General features: G+C 49.8%; 1 protein-coding gene across 3 annotated transcripts in view; it reads left to right on the top strand.

The window, feature by feature from the left end:
• ICA1L (islet cell autoantigen 1 like) overlaps window positions 1–20821 on the top strand; it is a 388686-nt gene that overhangs the window by 213972 nt on the left and 153893 nt on the right. For 2 of the 3 annotated variants that reach the window (XM_085648962.1, XM_085648961.1), the window contains exons 9-10: window positions 2692–2741; window positions 5437–5511. In XM_085648962.1, the coding sequence (XP_085505088.1) occupies window positions 2692–2741; window positions 5437–5511 (125 nt within the window). The remainder of the gene's footprint in view (window positions 1–2691; window positions 2742–5436; window positions 5512–20821) is intronic. The other variant, XM_085648963.1, reaches the window with a different exon arrangement.

Genomic DNA, 20821 nt, shown 5'->3' on the forward strand with positions numbered 1-20821 from the left:
ACAACAACGGCCTTGGTGACTGGGTGGGGTCGGACTGCCGGAGGGGTGCGAATGTCGGACTGCGCTTTGCCGTGGTCGCTCCTACCACTAAGCGTAGCTGAACGAATGCGTGCCCGAGGCGACAACTCCAAGACTCTCCGGTGATTGCTTCAGCCTTCGACGGTGAGCTGCCCGGACGCCGCCCGTACCTTGTCCCGATTCTGGCGGGCTGCTCCCGGATTTTCGCGGGCGCTGGTCCGTGGTGGGGACGACTGTGGCCCGTGACCACACACCGGACATATTGTTTGCCTGCCCTCGGAACCCAGTTACCAGTGCCATGGAACCCGAGGCGCTTGTGTCTGAGCCCCGGTCCCTATCTGGGATGGACCTACCCAGCGGCCATTTTGGTATGCCAGAGTCCACCATCCTGCACACCGGGTTGCAGCAGGATTGGGAGGGGGCGACTCTGAGTAGCGGAGCGAGCGCCGGGAGCTGTGTTGGGGTACGGTGACCTTCTCGAGGCTCTCGGTGCTCTTCACTCCACCCTGATTCACGGAGCCTGGGTGTTGGGGAGCAAGCTCGATGGAGTGACATCAGCGTCGGAACAGTTGCCGCCTGCCTATCCCCAGGTGCACTGGGACTTCTCACGCCACGCGCGGGGGGACAGTGTCGTGGCCGCCCCTGTGAATAGTGCACGCCTGGACTCTCCGGACAGCATATTAAAGTGCGATCAGCTGGCTGTGGATTTGGTCTGTTCCGGAGGTTTCGGACCTGAGTGGGGGGTGGTGGCCTTGTCCCGTGCGCGGTCTCCGACGACCCAGGCAACGTCCAAGCAACGGTCGCCCGCCCTGGCTGATTCCGCCTTCCTGGGCCTGGTGTGCAGTGTAAATCCTGGCTCGGCATCGGGAAAGACGATCCTCCCTAGAGCTGACTGTGTTGATCTTCAGAGCCCTCTACCCTACCTGTGTGTGTCGCTTCCTGAGTTTTATTGGACACTTCTCTTCCTGGTAACATTGGACATGGCACTGGGACGAGGGGTATGCGTGGGTGGGTTTGCAAAGAGTGGCCAAGGATGATGCTGACCCTTCCGAGGTGGTCACCTACTAGGCGGGCGGGCTCGGGAGTTGTGTGCTCTCACGGCATAACTGTTAGTGTACCAAGTGTGTAATGCTCCTTACTTCACTTTGACAGGGTCGATTTCGTGTTCTGTATTGTATGCTTTGCGGGAAAACGTATGGTGCGGGAGGGAAAAGCCGGGGGCGTGTTTTACAGGCCCTCCTCCAGTTTATTAATACTCTCTCTACCCCCCCGTCTGGTGGGGGCTCTTTTCCTACTCTTTTTCTCTGTTTCTTCTATATTTCGGGTCTGGTTCCGGGGCGACAGGCACACTGCTGGGGGGAGGGGCCGTACTCATCTGCAGAGGTGCAGGGTGGGGGGTTGGGGGGGGGGGGGGATCCTTTAGTCTTTCACCTTTTTTTCCATGGCCTCCTTTTCTTCTCTTATTCTTCTTTGTCTTTTTCTGGGATCAGCATGATAGTACTCCTTTGTTGTTAATCACTGCTGTTTCCGGAGTGCCATAATTTCCGTGGAGTTTCCTGGGTCTTGGGGCAGGGGGTTGCAGGCGCAAATGGCCGTGTCATTCCTCCACATCCTGAACTTTCTGTTTTAGCGCCATTGTTTAGATAGACTGCTGTGTATTGTTTATGTTCATCGTTCTACCTGCCATTTTTCGCTGCGGGGAAACTGTTTGGCACCTGATCCTTCCATCCTTTTCTATCATAAAATGTAAACCTTTATTATCCTGGTCTCCTACTTGGGCTGTTCGGAGACTGAGATTATGCTAGCGTCGAGATTTTGCTCCCCGAGGTACTGACTGTGATAGACCTGCTTTCTGTTATTCTGATTGTTTAGCGGCCGGCCTCGGGGGTTGTAGGCCCATACGTGTAATTGATTGAAATGTCAATAAAGGTTTTCAAAAAAAAAAAAGAATGCCCTAAGCAATCCGAATGATCCTAACTTTGGGGCCAATTGTGATTGATTGTAAAGATGGGCCAATCAGATTACTTTGACCCCAGTCCAAATAGGTCCTTTTTGCTATAACTATTCTAATTGGCTGGTGACAGTTACTCAAAACATCTGCGAGTATCCTGCACTTCCTTGGACAGTGTTCTGAAATCAAATTAGCTATGAAACAAACTTACCACAACTCATAAGCCTGCCAGCATCTCTTGGCAGTCTGTGAACCTATTCTGATTACAATTAATTAGAAAAGGTCCCAGAGGTATTTTGACTGGCTGTTAAAAGCCAATCAGAACAGATGTGGTGCGGACTGCCCATGACTGTAGAGAAGGCTGGCATCTTTCAGCAGTCCCTGGCATGCTGCAGGTCATCTCCTGTTGAAAGCATGAAAGCAGAAGCTGTTCTCCAGAAAGGAGGATTCTGTAAGGGATTTGCATCTGTTGACAGCACATTTTGCCCAGTTCTAGCTACTGAAAATCCCTATTATAAAAAAGAAAACTGCAATCAAATTGAAAAAAAAATAATCTAGGTGACACACATATCTGTGTTGCATATGGTTACTTCAATTAGATAAATTTGCTTCTGATCTACTGATTGTTAGGTGAACTTTGCCATCACGCAGGCTTTTCCATTCTGATAGTATGCTGTTGCAAACGTGTGTTACATGCTCAGATGTATATCTTTTTTATTCAGACTCATAGCTTTGGACGAAGACAGCTGCGAAGATCAGTCAACTAAAGCAGGTAGGAGTTAACAGTAGTATTTGTGTTTTTATCGGATCCTCTTTTAAGAATGTACCAGATGTCGAGAATATATTTCCCAGTGTACATTGTCCTGGAAAGGGATGATTTGCCCTGCAGTGATGAAGATTTTAAAGTGAGGCCTATGAGCTAGATACTGAGTACCTATGAATGTCTTATCACCCTGTTATGTACTGATATCTTTGGATAATGGTTCCCATAGATAACCCCCACAAAAGTATGCTGCCTTTGTATATAGAATGCTTAAGAAATGTTATGCTAGGTCAGGGGTTAGACATTGCAGACATATGACATTGGCGCGGTGGAGAGAGGATGGGTGTGAAGCGTTGGGAGATCTGTACCCAAGAGACCGGTGTATTACATTTCAGGAAGCTAAAGTATATATTGTAGTAGGCCCAGGGCAGTTTCCAAAATTTGCCAAATTAACTAAAACAGCCAGAGAAATTTGGACGGATTTCCCGAATACACCACAGCTGTCAAGGCAAGGCAAGGCAGTTCAAGATGTGGGCTGTCCCAGACATTTGGTTTCCCGTCTACGCGGCCCTCAAACAGGACAAACAAACAATAGAACTCTCATCGAGATGTTGTTGGGAGGCATAAATAGCGAAACCCATAATGGACAAGGAATGGGAGGGAGTATGTGCGCTGGTCAGGGGAGTCTCTAGCAATGCTTGCTTCAAGCTGGCCGAATTCTATGTCCTAGACAGAGAATACCTCTCGCCAGTGAGATTGAAGAAAATATATCCGGACAGGTCTGACAGATACCCTAGATGTGGCACAAGTGGGGCAGATTTTATGCATATGATATGGCACACACTTATATGTATACTGGGGAGCGGTGTTGCACATACTCTGTAGAACCACTCATATAACAATTGAGAACTGCATGAGACACTGTCTATTGAACCTTTTTGCCCGTCTCAAAAATAGACAAATGCAATATAGAATAATACTACTGGGATTGGTGCTTGCGAAGAGTGGCTATAAAATGGTTATCTCCAGTGTGCTCCATGCTGAGTCAATGAATAAGGAATATAGAAGAATGGGTGCTTGCGGTGGAACGATGTGCGCGGGAAGTGTGGACAGAGGAAAAGGTGGAGGAAGATTGACAGATGTGGGCTGAGATGCTAGAGGGTATAACACAGACTGCGGAGAATTGGGTCACACAGACAGACACAGGTACTGAGCACACAGTAGAGAACGTATCCTAATGCTAAAACGAGTCTAGAGGGGGAGATGAGTGGAAAGGTAGGAGGTGGGGTCCAATTGGAGGAAGGGAATGGGGCCTGTTCCTGGTGTCCTCGTGCATTGGAGGTTGTGTCATTCACAACGTTTTACTTGCTTAATGTGCCTATTCAGTTGATCATCTGTTGTAACTTCAAAATCACAAGTAGAGATGATTAAAGAAATGCTAGGTCAGGGTTATCAGTTGTAGGTGCACAAGGGCTAGACCTATGCCAGATTCATGGGATAACCCTATATACATTTAAATTCACTTTGTGTAGTTTTATTTTATCCTAGTAGCATATTCAATAGTTATCCTGATAATCTGTCCTAAATCTAGCCCTCCTGGACCTGTGTTAGAGACAACATGTCAGGGCTTAAGATAGCACGAAACATAAAGATTAGTTGAATGACCATAGCATAGAACTGTGCGTAACCAGAAGGTGATTTGTATGAATACTGGAAGAGCAAGCTGAGGTTTCTGTTAAAGGTTCAATAAACAGAGCGCCAATACATTGTGGAATAGAATAATCTGATTTTGCAACCCTCTGAAATAGGTGATATTATCTCTGAATTGATATGTAAAAAGGAGGTAATACAGAGTTGGTATCTTTTAAATGAGAACGAGACACGTGGGCAGAGTGGGGAGACAGTCTATCTCTTTTTGTAGGGAAACAGCGCTTACAACGAATCCTTTTCTCTGCATATAATTACAACAACCGCGTTGTAACAATGCATACCATTACCCCGCAACTCTTAACAGCGACTTGCGGAGGGAGCAGAAGGTGTTGGATTTAAAATTCAACACCTTCCCTACTGTTGATAAGAGAACGTGCCCCCATTGTACAACAGAGTTAGCAATTCTGTTGGTATACAAACAAACATGTAGACCACCTGTCAAAGGACATGCCAGGTACATTGGTCTCCTCCAAAAGAAACTCTTGGACAGTCAGAATGACAAATTGAGGAGCTGCATAGCTACTCCACCACATTGTTCAGTTCTTTTATGAACAGTTTAACCTGAAAGGAGGCTGAATTATGTTCCATACTGAGTAGTGAAGCAACTAAAATATTGCTAATGTGGACATAAAAATGCAAAGTAGAGACGGTGGTGTGATGTGTAGCATTGCAGCATTTGAAGGTAGATTAGAAGATTAAGCTATTGAGCATGATGTAAGTGCTGTCAATAAGCTAAGGGACATTAGGCCTTTCCTGGGCTTGGCACATAGAAGCCTGTCTTGACTTACTATAAACAACTTAATGTTTGTCTTTCATTTCGGTGTCACTATTAGTAAAGTATGTAGAGTGTGACTGTGCATGTACAGGGTATTTCTCTGACAAACTCTGACTGGAGTTATTACATTAAATAGACTAAGTAGATATCTGGGAAGCAGTACTTCTTCATTGAACTTTTGTTCATTGTTCATTATCAACATTTAATTAATTGTTGTAGTGAATGAAGATCATGATGCAACGAACTGCGAAATAAGTGATTTTGGGGACTGCCTCACTTTAAAAATGGAGAACGGTAAGTGCTCTTTGTAATATAGATTAAAATAAATTATCCTGTTCTATTCAGAAAGTGAGGTCGTTTAGAACAATGTATTCAGTTTACAAATGTAATCCTGCTAAAATAAAAAGCAGACTGCCTGTCAAAGAGTTGATTTTCATAAGGTTTAATAATAAAAAAAAGAACATAGGTAGGAGTAATCAATGCCAAAGAAAGATTTTAGCCGCACAGAACCCAAATCAAGGGTATAAAATCTGGGTGTTTTGATTCTCTGCTTGAGAGCATGCCAAATCTGTGTTCTGTGTTCACTGTTTTGTGAAGGTACAGCTTCTCATTCATAGGCGCTGGGTAATTGAGTTGATGTAGAGTTCCTGAGAAGGTTTTAGCCAGATATTTGTAAGGGAAGTATTTATACCAGGCATTTCCTAATACCTCATTTACCAGTCTACAAGACCGGCCCACAGCACATTTCTGTCGCAAAGTCTGAGAAATGTCAACAAGTTCCTGCAACACTGGACATGATCTCCAGAGTGAACCAGCTCCAAGGTTTCCTGACAACCAGTTATGCCAAACAGTCCTTACAACATGGTTCCAAACATCTGCTTGCAAACCACCACTTGTGGAGAGAGCACTGCTTTCCATTCTATGCAAAGCATCTGATCTAGAGCTGCACAAGCTACAAACTTAAAATATTACTTACCTGTAATTATTGGTTTGTAACTTGTAGTTCTCTAGACTCGCATGGTCTTTTTCAACTCCCCAGAGGCAGGCTTGTGTCTCAGATGTTCTACATTATATACACTACTAAGTTATTTCATAATACACCTGTAGACATCTATTGTTCTACTTCACTTCACTCCATTTACTTTAGGTCATTTGGAGGTGCAGCGGCGTAAGAACAATCTCGGGTATGGTCTTTGTCCTGGTGCATTGTTGGGTTTGGGGAATTATCACGCGTCACCTCGAAAGTAAAACTTATTCTTTGAACAAAACCAATTTCCAATGCCCATATCTAACATTGATGCCAGGAGTGTGCAAAGCAGGTGAAACCACAGCACTACAAACCGGTAACATTTTCCTTTTTGACCAGACTACTGTGTGTAATGCAGATCCTGCCACTTAGAATTCCAAAAGACGAGGTGAAGACTATCCAGATGATGCTCTGGAATTTCATCTGGGTAACAAACCAATCTGAATATCCAAGACACCATGCATAGGAGTCTCTGAGATGGAGAGATACCTTTTGGTGACACAAATGTCATTTGCCTTGACATGGTTCTCTCAAACCCTAGAGAACCCATGGTGTTGAATAGCAAAAGGTGAATGTGAAGTGCCAATAGGCAATTTATTGTGCCTACTCTCTAAGCATCATAAGAGCCAACGTTCCTAGCTTCTAAGATCACATTGTAAAAAAGTCATTAGAACTCGACAGGCCACAAGATACCTATCCAACCCTGATATTAGGCAATTCAGACTTTGAAATAGTCCTATTTGACAAAGCAGGGGAAGGGGACTCGCCACGCGACAACGCCACAATCCAGTTTTTCCCAGACTTCACGCTAATGGTACAGAGATAGAAGTGCACTTTTACGGAGGTCAAGAGAACAGTCCGAGCACAAAATCTTAAACGCATGATGCTGTTCCCAGTGAAGCTCTGGGTGCTGAAGGTGGGCAGGTTCTGGTACTTCACATCACTGGAGGTGGTGTGGGACTGGCTGGAGCGTGGCGGCCGGGCGATAAAGAGGCCATAGGGACAGGACGGGGAGAGGAGGCTGCGACGAGATCACAGGGAGGGTGTCCCACGCGGCACACAAGAGGCTGATGCCTCAGAGTGGCATTGAATGGTGAGCTCTCCGAGCCCGATGGGGTGACTGCAGGGGTTCCCCCTAGACCTTGAATGTGCCTGCTCTGGAGGAGGGCTCTGCCTTGCTCAGGCTGGGCTGACATAGACACGTTCTCGAGACACTGGCCCGCTGTACGAATGCTGGACTTTACACTATTCTGACATATATGTAAGTGCAGAAGGACACAAACTGTTGCATAGACGCACAGGGGGGAAGGAGTCTGCCAACTGGTTCGATACGGCGGCACTAGCCAACCCCAGGTTATGGTGATACTTATATCTGGGCGACCGGTGCTCTGCAAATTGGGGAAGTGGGTAGATTCAGACCTACAGTGCAGGGTATCTGGAAGGGAGGCATTTACACAAGGGTTTGTTGCAATTTTGTATTTACAGTTAATGCTATGGGGACACAGGACCAATGCGTGCAAGACAATCAGACACAGAGAGAGGAAGGAGACTACGGGAGGATGGCACTCGATCCACCTTAGGTAGGCTATGGCGGTACATTCAGTGATGGTGTTAACAGCCATGACGTGGAATGTCACTGACCTTAGCGATAAGATTAAGTGCACCACGGTTCTCCACTATCTCCACAGAGTCTCCCTGGATTTGTCCTGCTACGAGATACCCATCTTGAAGGATATCACTGCCTGGCAATTAATAGATTTGGGTACACTATTCTGGCTCAAGCAGGATTCACTTCCTGTTCTAGAGGAGTGGCCATTCTGGTGAAAAACTCTGTCCCCTTCCTGCCGGGCTGCCAGTGGCATGTCCCCTTGGGTAGATATATTGCACTCACAGAGACGTGGGAGGGCCAAATTCTCACGGGGACATGGGAGGGCCAAATACTAAACCTCTGTTCTGTATACATACTACCAAGATTGCACACAGACACTGTCCCGGAGCTTGGCGGGGTACTGATGGAGCTGCCCTCGGGGGTCTTGATAATGGGAGGAGATATGAAAGCTATGATGGCCCCAAATGTGGATAGGAGTGTGTCCTCCAGTCGGGGCAGGGTCCAGGAGCTGTTACTTGGATTTGTGGGGGCAATGGGAATTGTGGACCGGTGGCGTGCGCACAATCCCGCGGCATGGCAGTACACATACCTGTCTGTGGCGCATGGGTTGTGCCTAGCCATTTTCACACAATGCACAAATGCAGGGCACTTGGGGTCAGTTGACTCGCCTTGTATCCTGTGGGACGCTTACAAAGTGGTGATCCGGGGCTACGCTCAAGAGTGGGGTGGTGTAGAGTGCAGTATGCATGGGGTGGTATCACACTGCCATTACAGAAAACACCTTTTCAATTGAAATAACCATTACATTTGCAGAGCCAAACAGTTTTACTGATCAAAGTATACAGCGCACAAACGATATGTGGAAATGTCATCACCTAGTGTATGCTTTTGATCGTAATAAACAATTTGTTTCCACAACACTTCTGAATTACAAAAGACATGTGCTTCGTTTGTGCTTTCCTAATTCTAATATGGTCTGAAATATCTGCACAGATCATTTACAGACATCTAAATTTTGTTGTGTGCTAGAAAACAGTCATTGAATTCAGAGAAAGAAAAGTAAACACCAAGCTCCCTCGGAAGACAGAGCACCTGAAATTTGACTTTTGTCTTTGAATGCACAGCAAATGTGACAAGAACAAGATTTAAAGGCCTGTTTACAGAAAGTGTCCACTAATTGAAGGAGCAGCGCTCTAAGGGCGAGAAACTGGAAATGGAGGTTGAGGCAATGGAGTCCGAGATGGAGCGGTAGGCAGACCCAGACCGCTTACTGAGTCACCGCTTGTGCCTCAAACTCTGGCTGGTTTGTACCGAAGAACATCACTACCGTTTTATCGGCATTTAGTTTGAGCTTGTTGTTGTTCATCCAAAGGCCAATATCTTTTAGACAGCCCTTAAAGCTCTTAAAAGAGTCTTCCAATTGATCCCTAAAGGGAAACACCAACTGGGTATCATCAGCGTAGGAAATCGCCTTCACACCCCAGTTGGCTATCAATGAAAATAGAGGGGCCAGGTAAATGTTGAACAACAACGGGCATAAGGCCGACCCCTGCGGCACCCAGCACCATAAAGGTTTGCGCTCGGACTGATAAGGTTGTAAGGCCACCTTTTGTGTGCACTTATGGAGGAATGACTTCAATCAAGCCAGTGCTGTTCCCCAATGCTGACATCCAGGAGACGTTGAGCCAGTATTGAATAGTCTACCATGTCAAATGCCGCTGTTAGATCCAGGAGCACCAGCATTGCTGATGCCCCTGAATCCACCGCCATCCTCACTGACTCTGCCACCTCAAGCAGAGCCGTCTCTGTACTAAAGTCAGCACGAAAACCGGATTGAGTATCGTGTAGGATATTGTGGCTCTTGATAAAATTAGCCAATCGTCGCAGCACTGCTTTTTCTATCATTTTTGCTGGCGCCGGTAGCAGGGAAATAGGTCTATAGTTACTCAGTTCCTCTGAATCTGCATTAGAGTTTTTCTTAAGGGTCAGAAGTGTTGCGTTCTTCCATAGGTCAGGGAAAATACCAGAAGGAAGGGAGGTGTTCCATATATGAGATAGCACATGGATGGAAGTGTGTGCCAACTCATCCCACAATTTAGGGGGCACGGATGATCCGGTGATCCTGACTTGCATCTCTTAATCCCCGCCAGAGCTTCCTTCTGGGAAAAATGAGCAAATTCTGAAAAGAGGATCACTGGGTCTCTCCTTTCAGTTACCTCCAATTTGGCCATTTCAGCTACTGCTGAAAAGGAGTTGTAAACCTTACGAATTTTACTGTCAAAAAAATCAGAAATTCTCTCGCACAATGACCGAGAAGGCTGGGCGTCCATCATCATTTCGCGTGGCTTAAGAAAGGAATTGACCACCTTGAAAATGTCCTTGCTTGAATTGTCAGCATTATTAATACACTTGGCTATATGGTCCCTCCTCGCCTGCTTAATTGATTTATGCATTTCTTTCAAGGATTTCTTATATACCAAAATTCTGTCCTTTAGGTCAAAACGTTGACCAATACCACATGTTCATTTGTTGAAAGGACCACAACAAGTATGCTCTGATGAGATTTTATATTCTCATATATTGAAAGTTTGTCCTGTTGGTTGAGCTTTTATTTCTGTGTAATTATCACTGTACATATTTTCTAACATTATTTCACTTGACCTCACATGCACTGCACCGTCACATGTAGCACCCTGTTATTTTTTGGAATTGTCACATGAGGATTTGTTTAATATGAATAATGAAAGTCATTAAATTTAAATAACTTTACCATATTCTTTCACTTTACAGTTCTTTCTAATATGGACTTCTATAACTACTCACCTGATAGATCTTCATACATAATTGCCTTTGGAACAGTTTTTACAATTATGGCATTTGTGTTTTTTTGAGCACCATCTTTTGTTGGAACCTGCTTAATCAGACTTCTGTACCATACATCAGACAGAATCAGCCTTGGTATTGGTGCTGGATGATCTCAGAATGGCTGTTGACAAGGGGAAAGTTGTCTTGCTTGGTCATTCTGCTGCCATTGACACCGTCAACCGTAACATCTTTATTACAAAGCTAGTTAAGGTGGATGTCAGAGGCTCGGTTCTGAACTGGTGTAAATTCTATCTAGATGATAGTCTGTGCTGTTCATCTCTAGCCTTGTGTACTTGAGACCATTGGCTACTTTGATCCCATGGCATTAAACTCATGAACTATGCTGATGATACTCAGCTCATTTCAACACTAGACCATTCGGTCATCTCCACTTGAAGCTTTCCTTAACTGTTTGTGGAACTGGATTCCAGTTCTCTAAATTTCAAGGGCGATAAAAGTGAAGTCCTGTGTTGTTCGATATGCGGCCTCTCACATACATTATCAGTTGATTTTGGCCTCTCGTGAATAACTCTATTCCTTCTATGAAAGACTCTGTGCGTAAAATGGGAGTATACATAGAAAGCAATCTCTCGCTAGTGCTTATGTAAACAAGCTCTCTTCTTTCCTGTAAAGTTTTATGAAAGACCTTACCTTTACTTCCCAGTTACCCACGTCAACTTGTGGTACAAGCGTTATCACTAAATTAGACTACTGCAACTTGTTATTCCTAGGTGTCTCAAATGACTTATTGAGACTTTTCTATCGGATTCAAGTGGCAGCTGCTAAGCTAGATCTACCTCTCCCTCGCGATGCCTCTGCATCAACGGCTTTGGACTTTCTTCATTGGCTTCCTCTACCCAAGCAAATACTGTTTAAATCTCTGTACATTGTTCATAGAACTCTCACTCAAATTGATCCACTGCTTTTACACCACAAATTTGCACATCACTTCCCTCAGTAAACACTGCACTCATCCAGCACCAATTTGCTGGGAGTCCCCATGTTTAAAAGGATACAAACGTGTGGCCGTGCCTTTTAGTTGCAAGCCACCTGATCATGGATTAGTCTGCCTCCATCTCTTTATTCCATCTTTGATCTTCTGACCTTTAGAAAGGCTCTGAAAATATAGGTACATTCTTGTTACATTTTGTAATTATGGATAGCCAGCGCCTAGACCACCTTTCTAGTTTACAGTTGCACTCTATAAATATGCATGACAATAATAATAATTATAATAGTTGTCTAATGTGTATATGAATGTTCATAATGCATTGTTAGTTTCTAAGCTTCTAAGATTGTATTTAGCATTTCATTCTTGCTAAGTGCTTTTAGAAACAAAATTAAAACAAAATGTTCATGCAGGATATTGTAATTTTGTACTTCCCTGACTGTGACAGAAGCCAACTGTCCAGATAATCATCTTTTAAGGCCAGTTCATGTGATAACTTTATTTTAATTTTAAAATTATCTGCCTACTTACTGTCAAGTGGCAGCACAGCACACAGGATTATTCTGTTCTTTCTATACCAGCATAAAGTTGCAAAGCCACATCATCAGGCCACTTGAGGACAGCAGTACTGGGAAATCCTGATTATCCAGGGTTGCAGAAAATTAGGGAAACATCCCTCTGGACCAATGTACTGCTATGAGACTGAGCGGCGATAGCTCGCAGATGAGGTGCAGCCCAAACCCTGCTCACACATTTGCAGCACTCCCATGTATATTCTTTTAAACCATTTTAGTTTGTTTTGCTACATAAGATGTATCAAAGCTAATTCTTAAAGTTGAGCTCGTGGCACACAATTAGAGACTCTAAACTCAAATTTTAAGCAAAGAGCACACCTTGACACAGTCCATCTTTTGCTGCCACCTCTCGAAAATAAAGGTTATGGAATATTTAATGTATGTTTTTTTTTTTGAGCCTATGGTTTTTAGCAATTGTAAGTGCAAATGGTGCAGTAAATTGCAGTATTTAAATTTTTTGAAATGTTTCTTGTGGCCCTGTGCAGAGTGTAGACTTGCTCACTGCAATTTAGGTTGGCTATTACACCCTATCTCGTTAAAACATCGCCTGCTTCCGCTTACGTAGTCTGTCAGATTTGCACAGTTTACATGACCACAGGATGTTTGCACCCCTTTGCTTCACTTTTGTCCATTATTTAACGGTCTGGTCTAGTGTGTGAACTAGAAGTACAACATTCAAGATGTAAAGGCTAAAAATCGAAGGCACTCCTTTACACATTTCCTGCTCACATCCTCCCTCCTGACCCCCTCTGGCCAAAACAAATGGCAGGAGGAATAATAAAAGCAGCAAAGGCTTTGACCAATGTCCATGCCGGCAACGGGCGGTGTCAGTGATGGAAGTGGGGGGCTCCATTTGTGAAAGTGGGTGTCATAAATGATTTGTCATCTGTGGTGTAAGTGCATGGTGGCCTCCTCAGATATATTTTGGAAGCTATTTGAAATACAGATCAACATTTTTAGAGTTTGTTCAGTGGTAGATGAGAATGTCCACAACTATGGTTTTCACTTATCACAAGGTCTGTGATAGGTGTTTGAGCTATCACTGCAGGAAATATCTGCCCTTCATCACATAGTCTATTTAGGATATAGGCAACAACTGCATAAAAGATGATATTAAGGCCGTCTAACTCTAGGCAGGAGTAGAGCAGATACACTATTTCCAAAAAGCATACACATATGTTGACTCTATCTTAAGGCAGCATTGTTCCAGTTTAGAATTTGTTTTAAAGTTTGATTACTTGATCTTATCCTCTTTATCCTTTCTTTTGGAGCACTCTTTTCTGTCTACATTTCTCTAATCTAGACATGGAACAACCTCCCTCCACGCATCTGAGACGCCTTACACTTCTTGCGTTCTGCAAGAAGCTGAAAACCTGGCTGTTCATATTAGCATCTTGGGACCACACACACACACACACATACCCCTACAGACCTTGCCCAAGTGCCTGGACACCCTCTCCGGTGATTTGTGCGCTATGCAATTCAACATAACACAACAAACCACTACCTACTTTTGATCATGCACATTGGTTTATTCTTCTCCACTTTTTTACCAAGTGGACATGACAAATTATTGCTTATTCTAGTGCTCTCACCATCGCGTTTCGTTTAAGGAAATTACACTAAATAAAACAAATTGATCAAATGGGAAGTTACAGTCCATGTTCCCATGCTAAACAAAAAATCACTTAATTAAAAGTCAAATTATGAGGGGCGTGGTCTCGCCGCAGACGATGTGAGACGTGCATTGTCGAGGCTCCGGGCCGCCGCCGATGAAAACAGCCTTTACAGCAGGGCAGCGGCTGTGGAGACGATCTAGCTGGGGGGGAACGGCTGGCCACTGTGTTGGGGCAGCTGCCTGGCGACTTGGAGGTCCCTGGCTCGAGCAGAGGCGAGACGACACGGTGTTTGAGACGAGGCACCGGCGGGAGAGAGCGCGACCGCCATCTTGGATGCCCTGACTCGCCGCGCTGCGGTGTGACTGCGCCTAGCTGCCCCGGGAAGAGAGACACCGGAGAAGCAGCGCGGACGGGTGGCGGAGCGGCGACAGCACCGAGGCGGGCCAGCCCCTTGACCACGCGGGCCCGACAGCAGGAGAGACCGAGCTTTGTGGGTGGCGACGGCCGCGGCCGCCATCTTCTGGTCCACGTCTGGCCCTGGCCCGTAGCCCCGGCTGCACGACTGGCGGTGCCGCAGCGGAGGTAGGCCACACTGAGGCATCGACTTGGAGCGGATCGCGGAGGCTGGTCTGGGAGCACCCGGCGGCACGCATCGCGCCTCGCTGCACACGTAGAGCTGCTGTTGTGTGGCGGCGCTGCATGCCCTGCTGACTGTGCCCTGTGTACCCGGGGACCCTGGTTTGGACCTGCCGGGCCTGGGCCGGCGTAGCGTGCCTCTGGCTGGCGAGGAGGCTGTGCCTGGGGGCGCCAGCCGATCGCGGAGTGCGGAAGCGGAGAGCCACCGGGAAGCCACGTGTGGTGCAGCGGACGACCCCTACAGCGCCCAGATCTGGTAGGCCGGGACCTCCCGGAGGAGCTGTGAGACTGTTGGGGTCCGGATCAGCGGCGGGGGCCCGAAGGCGACGGCGAACGACGCGGGGTGTGTGGGACGACCTGGTGAGGAGGATCACACGCGGTGGCCTGGCGGGCGCGGGTGGCGCCGGGGGCTGCGAGATGCCGGCTGCCACCTCGAGAGACTGAGTGGGGGAGGCTCGACCCACGCAGTGACTGGACGAGGGAGGCGATTGAAAGAGAGACGCACTCGGGGCGCGTCTGGCCCCAGCGAACTGTTGCCTGTCTCCCCCTTCTTGCACCCCCAGACCAGGAGGTGGTAGACTGGCGCTGGGTGGAGTGCGGTCCGTTCCCGCGCCTTGGCCTAGGAGCTTGCTGGTGACCCGCATTGCGGGCGTGACGGCCATTCCTCAAGCTACGAGTCGCCTCTGGAGTTGCATTGCGGCCCTCGACGGGCGGAGAAGCTGGCCGCCATCTGGAGGGCTGGGAGCGCCCCACGGAGTGGACGGCGCTGTGGGAGACCCCCGGCGAGCACCGGCGGATGTAGAGAGGGGCCCCCGAGGCTGGTTGGTGGTGACTCTTGGGCCCTGGATTGGCGTGGGGCCCAGCCCGGAAGATCCCTGCGGGTGCCCTTAACTGCGGAGAGTGGGCCTGTCCCTCCGTACCCTACTACGGCCCTCGCTTGTGGAGACTGTTGAGGGTTCTGGGCCCCGGAGCGCATTCGCGCGCTTTTGCCCCACCGGTCCGACCCCTGGAGACCGATCAGCGCTGGGCGTGAGTCCTCGGAGAGCCGGGGGAAGCACCGAACGACGACGTTGCCCGCTGCGGAGAGTTTTCCTCAGGGGGTACTTGCAGCCTCCGTGAATACCGCCGAGGCCGGACCTGACCCGGGGGCCGTCTTGAGGTGTGGTGGGCTCCCCAGCCGGGCCTGAGGCCGGTGGCGACTGCGTGGACCTTGGGGGGGAACGACCCAGCATTGTCCCTGACATGACCCGCACGAAAGCAGCGAAGGGGCCCCCGGCGGACTCTAAAGACACCTCAGTAATAGACCTGTGGGGCAAGTCGGGCGCCATGCCGTCGGGAGCGGGCACATCCGCTGAGCCGGTCACCCAGTCCTTCATGACGCTGTTTATGCAGGAGCTCAAGGCGGAGATTGGGTCGCTTCGTACTGAGGTGCAGGCCTGCGTTAAAGACCTACGAAAAGATGTGGGGGAACTGGGTGGCAGAGTGGATGACATGGAGAAGACCCTGTATGCTCGCACAGAGGATCAGGAACGCCTGTGGCAGCGGTTGGCGACCCTAGAGGAACAACACGTCGAGCTCCAGATCAAACAGGAGGACTTGGAAAATAGGGGGCGCCGGAAAAACATCCGCATTAGGGGTGTCCCATCTGGGGCGGAGGGCACGGACATCATGACCTTTGTGGCGGAGTTGCTCCACGACATCCGCGGAGACGACGATGCCTCGCCGCCGGCGCTGGATCGAGCGCACAGGGTCTCGGGACCAGCGGGACGGCCTGGACTTCTTCCGGACATCCTGACGCGGGTCCACTTCTTTGTTGAGAAGGAGGCGATTCTCAAAGCTGCCAGAGATAAGCCCACGATTCATTACAAAGGCATGTCCATTCAGCTGTTTCAGGACCTGGCTCCTACGACTCTCAGGCGCCGCAGGGACTTCAGGCCCATCACGGACAAGTTGAGGGAGCTTAATATTCGCTACCAGTGGGTACATCCCTTCGCCATCATGTTCCAATGGGAATCCAAGCGCCGGGTGTTGCGCTCCTATCGGGAGGCGGCCCAACTGCTCCAAATTCCGGACTCTCCGCCGGCTAGCCCCATGCGGCGACCTGTTGTCCACAGATCTCCGCTGAAGCCACAGTGGTCCACCGTGCGACGATCTCGACGCCTTTCTTCTCCGGATGACAGCAGGGCGTCCCGGGATAAGCAGGACATTATCCAGCACATCAAGTCCCTGGAAGGGGGCCCGTCGCTGTCAAGCTCACAAGCATCTCCCCTCAAGTGAGGCCCCATAGTGGGACCGCCCCAAGTTGGAACCGGTCTTTGGTGTTGAGCGGACCTTCTGCCGGATCAGACTATAGCCCACCAAGACGATCTTGCTCGCCTGCTCCTGGCGACGTGGCTGGCTGCGAGCTTTTGCCTGTTGCTGGAACTTCATCTTTCCTGAGGAGGCGGCGGCCCGGAGCGGGCCTTTCCGATTTGGTTTCCCGGTCTGGCGATGACGAACCCCCACGCCTATCCATGGGAGAGTGACATCTCCGGGACAGCTTGTGCCGTGGTGCCTGGCTACTCCCTGGACTGGAATAGGACATGTTGGCCATGTTGGCCGTCTATGTGTTTTTATGGTTTGTTCTGTTTCCTTTGGCCCTATCCCTTCCCCTTTCCTTCCTTCCCCTGGGTACCCCTTAGGCGGGGGGGCCAGGCTAGCGCCTGGTTGATAGGAGACTGTGCTGCTTCCCTTATGGCTTTGGAGCTATGACGTCGGATCCTTGCTGGAAAATTCTCTCCCTTAACGTAAAGGGGCTTAACTCACCCAACAAGCGCCGCCAAATATGGCGGTATCTACTGCTCCAGAACCCTGACATAATTCTTCTCCAGGAGACCCACCTCCTTAGGGCAGATGTCACCCGCATGGCTCACCCCCGCTTTCCTCGGCAGTTCTGGGCCTCGGCCACCACCAAGACGGCGGGGGTAGCTATCCTCTGCAGGGCGGGGATTTCCCCGGGCGCTGCCAAAGTGGTTAGGGATGGCGAAGGCCGTTTCTTGCAGGTTGAGGTCAAGAGGGGCCATCGCGCGCTTACCTTATGCAATTTCTATGCTCCTAATCAGGGTCAAGATGCCTTTCTGCGCAGGCTGATCAGGGAACACCTTGAGCCGGTGAGCACAGACCTCGTAGTGGGCGGTGATTTTAACCTGGTGTGGGATGCGGAGCTCGATCGCTGTGGAGGGGCTTTCCACGGGGTGGGGGCCATGTCTGCGGCGGTCAAAGACGCCCTTGGGGCTTTAACCCTGGTTGATGTCTGGCGATACCTCTCGCCGGGTCGGCGCGATTACACGTACTATTCATATGCACATCGCTCCTACTCTCGTATAGACATGTTGCTGGTCTCACACGCCCTGTTAGGGGATGTGGCTGCGGCGGCGCACTCTACCATCTCCATATCTGATCATGCCCACGTGGAACTGTGTCTACGCGAACACCGCACGGGCCCTCCGCGCTCCTTTAGGTGGCGGTTTCCTGATCACGTCCTCCGGGACCCGGTGGACAAGGAGGAAATACAGGCGGCTATCCTGGCGTATTTTGAGGCGAACGATCTCCCGGGGACCCCTCTTCCCCTCCTGTGGGATGCGTTCAAGGCTACCATACGGGGTACTCTCACTGCCATCGCTGCTGCAAGGGCGCGGGAGGCGCTGCTCTATGAGACCAAGCTTACGCGGAGGTCCAGACGCTGGAAAAAATGGACCAAGAACGGCCGCTGGTGGCGCATAAAAGACGCCTGGCGATCCTTCGCGGCTAACTCCGGGCGCATCGGACGAACAAGGCGGAGCGGGCCCTGCTGTCGCTTAAGCAGCGATACTACGCCGGGGGAGATAAGGTGGGCACAGTCTTGGCACGACGCCTGCGTACACGGGCAGCGAAGGCCCATGTGGCGAAGCTGCGGAGGGCGGACGGGTCGTGGGCTGTCACAGAATTGGACAAGTTGCAGGAGTTTCAGGACTTCTACGCGACCTTGTATACCGCCGACCCACCGAGGGCGGATTTGATCTCGTCTACCATGGGCGCCTGTGTTTGGGATCCGTTGAGTGCGAGCCAGTCAGAACTTCTGGAAGCTCCCATCACCTCGCCGGAAATGGCTGGCGCTTTGGGTGATCTTCCGCTGGGAAAGGCACCGGGCCCGGATGGGCTGCCGGTGACCTTCTATCGCGCCTTTTGGCCGCAATTACAGCCGTATCTTCTCAGGCCCTTTAACTCATTTGACGAGCGGACGGGGCCCTCACTGGACATGGCAATGGCCGAAATAGCCCTTATACCGAAGCCCGGGAAGGACCATACCCTTTGCTCCTCCTATCGGCCCATTGCCCTGCTCAATACGGATCTTAAACTGTACACTAAGCTTCTGGCCAAGAGGATTAGCGCTCACATGCCCAACCTCATTGAGCCGGACCAGGTGGGGTTTATCCAGCACCGGCAAGGGGCTGACAATGTGCGTCGAGTGGCGCTCATAGTGGGGAATGCCCAGCATTGGGGGATACCTGCCTGCCTGCTCTCGCTTGACGCCGAAAAAGCGTTCGACCGTGTGGACTGGTCGTTCCTGCGGGCGGTTTTGCAGAAGGTGGGCCTGGGCCCGAAGATGGTGGCGCGCATCATGGCCCCCTATATTTCGCCGGTGGCTCGAGTGCGCGTGAATGGCCAGCTCAAACAGGCCTTCCCTATTTGCAGGGGCACACGGCAGGGCTGCCCCCTGTCGCCCCTGCTGTTTGCGCTGATCGTAGAACCTCTTGCAATCCTGGTGCGACGGGCTCCCGACGTCCGGGGTATATCGCTTCGAGGGGTGGAACATAAGATTGCTCTATTCGCAGATGACCTTCTCCTCACTTTATCTGACCCGTCGCGTTCGTTGCCAGTATTACATCGGCTACTCCAAGACTTTGAGCGCACTTCCGGGCTTAAAATCAACCATACGAAATCTTGGGCCCTCAATATCTCGATCCCGGCCGAGGAGCTTCATTCGCTCCAAGCGACTGTCCCGTATCAATGGGCGGCTGAGTCCGTGCGCTATCTGGGCCTCAATTTGACCCCAGATTTGGCCACTTGGACGCAGGCTAATTGGCAGGAATATAAGCTTTCGGTCCAGCAGGACCTGCGCGGGTGGAAGGCCCTAAGGCCTCGGGCGACTTAATACGATAAAGATGTCGATTTTGCCAAAGATCCTCTACCTCTTCCAGACGCTACCAACACCGATTCCGGAACATCAGATACAGGGACTGCAACGCGAATTGGTGGCCTTTGTCTGGGGCGCGAAGAAGCCGCGCCTCTCTAATAAGCTCTTGATGCTTCCCCGCGATAGGGGTGGCCTTGCCTGCCCGAACCTTCTCGAGTATTACTGGGCGTCACATCTCCGGTATGTCCTGGAATGGGGGGCATGGGAGAGCGAAAAGGTGTGGTTCCACATGGACCGGCAGGTCAGCCTGGAGAAGGTGACCATCTACACCGACCTCGCTAGCGCTAGCAGCGCTTTTTGTTTGCTCTTCTGATTTTAAAATTCCCGTTTTGTATTTTATTTTATTTGTGTTATTCTCACCTTGTTTTTATCTGTACCGACCCCCCTGGCCTTATTCTTGCACCATAAAACCCTCCTGGGGACCATCTCCACTGCCTTTGGCGGGTCCGGGATCACGGGGTATCGGGGACTACTTTGAGCGCCATTTTGCATTGGGCTGGGGCACTCTCGCGCAATCTCGCGAGATCTCGCCCTTCTGAGCCTACTTGAGGCAGCGAGAGACGGCAGGTCAGCCTGGAGAAGGTGACCATCTACACCGACCTCGCTAGCGCTAGCAGCGCTTTTTGTTTGCTCTTCTGATTTTAAAATTCCCGTTTTGTATTTTATTTTATTTGTGTTATTCTCACCTTGTTTTTATCTGTACCGACCCCCCTGGCCTTATTCTTGTACCATAAAACCCTCCTGGGGACCATCTCCACTGCCTTTGGCGGGTCCGGGATCACGGGGTATCGGGGACTACTTTGAGCGCCATTTTGCATTGGGCTGGGGCACTCTCGCGCAATCTCGCGAGATCTCGCCCTTCTGAGCCTACTTGAGCCTTCTTTGGTAGCGCAGCGGTGACGCGCAGCGGTGCGCCTTCATCGCGCCTGAGTCCAGCCAGAGTCCTGCCCGTCTGCGCTCGTCAGCGCTAAGGCAGGGCCAGGGCAGGGGACTCTGGACCGCTCAGGATGATATCAGCTGAGAACTTGCGTCGTTTACGACACCAGGTATGTGACCGCTGCCTCGGCTCCTTGGATCCTCTCAGTGGTCCTTTCCAATGCCCCACTTGT

This window comes from Triturus cristatus, chromosome 3_2 (genome assembly GCF_964204655.1).
Source record: "Triturus cristatus chromosome 3_2, aTriCri1.1, whole genome shotgun sequence".
NCBI lineage: Eukaryota > Metazoa > Chordata > Amphibia > Caudata > Salamandridae > Triturus > Triturus cristatus.